This window comes from Monopterus albus, unplaced genomic scaffold (assembly GCF_001952655.1).
Source record: "Monopterus albus unplaced genomic scaffold, M_albus_1.0 scaffold344.1, whole genome shotgun sequence".
NCBI lineage: Eukaryota > Metazoa > Chordata > Actinopteri > Synbranchiformes > Synbranchidae > Monopterus > Monopterus albus.
This window is the reverse complement of record NW_018128224.1, coordinates 7,266-12,212: the sequence shown is the minus strand read 5'-3', so window position 1 is coordinate 12,212 and position 4,947 is coordinate 7,266. Positions and strand designations below refer to the sequence as shown.

Here is a 4,947-nt window from a genome sequence, read left to right as displayed (position 1 = left end):
CAGCAACAACTTTAGCTACATTCCTGGCAACTACAAGCCTGTCATCGTTGTGCATGGAATTTTTAGCGCAGCAGAATATTTACAGAATCTGTCTCATTACATAACCACGGTAAGACATCACACAAGTGCAAAGATGTAGGCTATTAAATAAGTTTCAGTTTGGGAGCTCAAAATGTTTCAGGTTTTGGTGAAATTGTCATAAATGTAAAAATTCAATTATATGTTTTATATTATATGTATTATATTATTGAGGTCATAGTTGAAGGTGGTGGTGCACTGGTCTTCATCATATTCAGAGGTGTTCCTAATATTCAGACCCTCTTATGTATGTAGCTGGGGAGGACAAAAATACAGAGACAATAGGTGTGCCTATTAAAGTGGCCCATGAGTGTAGTTGTTTATGCATTAATAAACAAATGTTTTTTTATTATGACTATGTTACATTTTATCTAAAGAAATTCTTCATTCTTCTGTCAAACCCTGGACTAAATTTATTTGTGGACTTTAGAGCTGCAGTAGAACACTTTACAGATTATTCTAGAGCAGGGGTGGGCAAACTACGGCCCACGGGCCACATCCAGCCCTTTGGTTTTTTTTAATCCGGCCCGCCGAAGATTGGTACAGGATTGCCCAAATTAAATCATATCATAATTATGACTGCATTCATTTGACCTTGTCCTGTAATGCCTGGCGTTCCACCAGGTGGCACATTATGCACAGTGATACATTGACTTGATTTTGCGGAGCCAGGGCTACTCTCAGTTATTACTCTGCTACTGCTCTGAACCCATCTGCAACAATGAGTGGGCCAAAGAAAAGAAAAATCGACAGTGAGTGCCGAGTGTTCAATAAGGAATGGACAACTAAATATTTTTTTACTGAAGTCCAGTCAAAGGCTGTATATCTTATTTGCCAAGAAACCGTTGCGGTTTTAAAGGAATACAACATCAGCCGTCACTTTTCTACCAAACATGCTAATTATGCTAACAACCAGTCAGTGCAAGAATTGACTGTCACCTCTGCTCCGCGCTGCCTACCTCTCTTTTCCTTTCTCTCTTTCCTGCTTTTGCTCTGCGGGCTCAGCGACTCAGCGGAGTCACATTCACCTGATTACTGGCTCACTGGGTGTGGTGCGCAGCTGCAGTTCGTCTCCACTGATCATGACTCTTCCCTACTTAAAGCCCTGGCAGACACTCCTGCAGGGCCAGATCATTGTGTACTGAACACTGTATACTGAAGGCTGAACACAGTAACAGTAACAGTAACAGTAACAGTAACAACCACAACCACAACCACAGAGTGTATGTTGAAAGGTGAGTGCTGCTTTGTGTGTTTTTTGGCAAGTGCTACTCTGTGTGCCTGGCGGTTGACTGTTACCCAGCTTGCCACCTGGTCGACTGATCCTCCTGGTTGCTATGTCCCTCCTGTCTACCCACCTGTCTTCCTGGTGCCTACTACTCACCTAAATGCTTGCCAGCCAGTCCTGGTCTTCATCTTCATTGCTCAGCCCTGGTTTGGTCCATGCATTGATCCATTGACTTTATCCACTTATCACTTGACTGTTATGTGCAATAAAGATACCTCTTTGCTGGCACCTGAGCTTGCACAGTGAGTCCTCATTTTTACTCTCTCGCCCCCTGGTAAGGGACCGAACCGTAACATGGACGGCTACTGCTCAGAGGCTGGCAGCTAATTTGCAGGCTCAGCAAAACAGCTTTATCTGACAAACTGCCATCCAAGAATCAAGCACAAAGGCAGGTTATTTGCTGGCATTCAAATTAACAAAGACCAGCAAACCTTTTGCCGAAGGGGAGTTTCTCAAAGAGTGCATGGTAGAGACAGCAGGTATCTTGTGTCCTGAGAGCAAGAACAAATTTGAAAAAATTATCTTATCATGCAGGACAGTGACTTGCCGTGTTGAGCTAATTGACGAAGACTTACTTTAGCTAGGAAGCTAAACAAAAAAGCGGCATCATTTACATTATATTCCTTGGCACTGGATGAAAGTAATGACATAAAAGACACCGCTCAGCTTTTAATTTTTATCAGAGGAATTAACAACAATTTTGAGATAACAGAGGAGTTTTTGGCCATGGAATTCCTAAAGGGGGAAAATGGGGGGAGAGGACTTGTATGACACAGTGTCGGGGGTCATCGAGAGACACAAGCTACCTTGGAGTACGCTTGCCAACATTACCACTGATGGATCGCCAAATCTGAGTGGAAAAAATGTTGGGCTGCTCAAAAGAATCCAGGAGAGGGTGAAAGAGGACAACCCTAAGCAGGAGGACATTAACTTAGGAGGCAGACTTCTCCTATAGACTATCTTAACCATAACCACTACTTAGTTGAAGATTTCCTAACCTAAGCTCAGCCTAAACCTTAAACCATGTTGTCACCATTAAATTGAGTGATTACCAGAGGCTGGTCGATGGCCGAGTCCCCACAATGTGTGCTAACAGGTTTTGGTCCCCATAATGTAAGGAATACAAAGGCACACACACAAATGTTCAGTGCATTAATGTATGACTATTAGTATGCTGTGTTTATTTTCTGGAATTTTGTCTCTCTCTCTCTCACATCACATGTTAGGGTGAAAAGATAAAGATAACAGTAGAGCGTAACAAAAAAAAGCTATCTGACTTGGCTCTAACAACAAAAATTAAGCATTATTAAACACAGAAACCATCAAGAAGAGCCAAACACTGCAAAACTCACACTAAATTAACTCAATAGTCCAAAAAACTGCTCACAATGAATACAGTATGCTCAATTGATAAAAACAAATTATGTAAAATGTTTTTTTAAAAGTCCAGCCTCTCTCTCTCTCAAGGAGTAAGGTTCCAGAGCCCGAGCTGTGCGTGGAGGTGAGCCCGACTATATCTAGCTGGTACCTCTCAACCTCCTGCACAAGCTCAGGCTCCTTCCCCACCAGCGAGGTGACATTCCATGTCCCCAGGGCTAGTCTCCGTGTCCAGAGATCGGGCCGTCGGGGCCCCTGCCTTCGACTGCTGCCCAATCCACTATGCACCGGCCCCTTATGGATCCTCCTGCAGGTGGTGAGCCCACAGGAGGACGTCCCCACGTCACTCGTTCGGGCTAAGCCCGGCCGGGCCCCGTGGGGGGAGGCCCGGCCACCAGGCGCTCGCATTCGAACCCCAACCCCGGGCCTGGCTCCAGGGTGGGGCCCCGGCTGCGCCATGCTGGGCGATGTCACGGTCCTTGATTTTAATCTATTCATAAAGGGCTTTTGAACCGCTGTTAGTCTGACCCGTCACCCAGGACCTGTTTGCCTTGGGAGACTCTACCAGGGACATATAGCCCCCGACAACATAGCTCCTAGGATCACTCGGGTACTCAAACCCCTCCACCACAATAAGGTGGCGGTTCAAGGAGGGGATATTCTCAGCTTCCCGTATGGAATCCTAAGCCCCTTTCCGACATTGTAACAGGAATTTGCAGGATACAATACATGTAGCACCTAAGCCCCTTTCCGACATTGTAACAGGAATTTGCAGGATACAATACATGTAGCCATGTAGTAGTTATTGCTTTGGATGTATTAAAGGAGAATTCCTCTGTGGTGAGGGTGAGGGTCTTTTGATTTTCATGGCAGCCCAGTTTCCAGTCATTCAGCCTGATTTCATGATGCTAAACCATAGTTTCTCTGTACCTACTCCCAAATAAACTTTGTACTAACTAACAATGTTATGTTATGTTTAATCTTTATGCACCAATTACACAGTAAACTAACAGATACAGTACAAATATTAGTAAGTTCATATTTTAATTTCAGAGCTCTCACAATGTCCAGACTGAGCCCCCCCACCACCACCACATTGCCGCCATGCCAAACCTCCTGATCCACAGGAAACACTGTACTGTGTTTTTCTTGATGCAGTGTTATGTAACTTATGTGTAAACTCTCCTCCCTAGTTGTTTGTCTTTACTGATGGAGAGGTGGGGAACACCAAAGAAGTGATAGATCTGGTGAAGAAGAATTCAGGCTCCCACAGGTGAAGCCACAAAAACACAACTAACACCCAAACAATTCCCACACTATGCCCCATGTTCTAGTGTTGTGTGTTAAAAACAAACCTACTGTGTTGTAGGTGTTTCTCTTTTGGGATTGGGGAAGGGGCCAGCTCTGCTCTTATCAACGGGTTGGCCAAGGAAGGAGGAGGCCATGCTCAGTTCATCACAGGCGCTGACAGGATGCAGCCCAAAGTAAGACATTAAACAGAAGCTGTTGGGTTAAACAATTCAACAACATAATTTGGATTTGATTGGACTTCATGGTTCCAGATGGCTGAGCAAGTATAAACTGTTTTTTTTTCCATGTTTCATAAACTCTGTTATTCATCAGGTGATGCAGTCGCTGCGATTTGCTCTGCAACCAGCTGTGCAGGACGTCTCAGTGACGTGGGATTTACCAAAGGGAGTGTCTGCCACTGTTCTCTCTCCACCAATCACATCAATTTTTCAGGGTCAGAGGTCACTGATTTATGCCCAGCTCACTGGACAGGTAGGAGCAGCAGACACTGTCATAGTACAACTGTTATTTCTTAGTGTCATCTATTATTGATTAATAGTGTAACAACAATAAGACAACTATGTTAAAAATAAGGAATGCAACCTTAATGAACTGATACATGTTGTAAATTCCCTTTACGTGATCGTGCACTGACATTACATGGTTCCTAACACTGTACTGCTCTGTCAGAGTTCAGAGGCAGCAGATGGCTGTGTGACGGTGAAGTACAGTCTGGCAGGTCGTCCCTCTCAGAGCCAGCTCCACTTCAGTCTCACTCCTAAAGAGGACACTGGGTAAAACAGTTTTTTATGTATAATATAGCACTGGCTAAAATACAAAGTTTGATTAGTAACAATGTGAAAAAGCAAATAAAATATATTCTGAATTATGATGATGTGTTTTTTGCCACTTGT

The 4,947-nt window shown here is 44.0% G+C and overlaps 1 protein-coding gene across 1 annotated transcript; it reads left to right on the top strand.

Annotated features, from left to right (window-relative positions):
• Positions 1–3,909: 3,909 nt before the first annotated feature.
• On the top strand, positions 3,910–4,859 carry LOC109974721 (von Willebrand factor A domain-containing protein 5A-like). The gene is made up of 4 exons (XM_020625072.1): positions 3,910–4,016; positions 4,113–4,227; positions 4,367–4,525; positions 4,724–4,859. Exons 2-4 carry the CDS (start codon positions 4,216–4,218, stop codon positions 4,829–4,831), a joined length of 279 nt encoding a protein of 92 aa, XP_020480728.1. The 5' UTR covers positions 3,910–4,016; positions 4,113–4,215; the 3' UTR covers positions 4,832–4,859.
• The last annotated feature ends 88 nt before the right edge of the window (positions 4,860–4,947 follow it).

What these genes read in the sequence shown, in the direction of transcription:
- LOC109974721 (XM_020625072.1), top strand. An exon ending in ATGCCCAGCTCACTGGACAG is followed by an intron (nt 4,526 to 4,723) that starts GTAGGAGCAGCA and finishes CTGCTCTGTCAG; the next exon opens with AGTTCAGAGGCAGCAGATGG.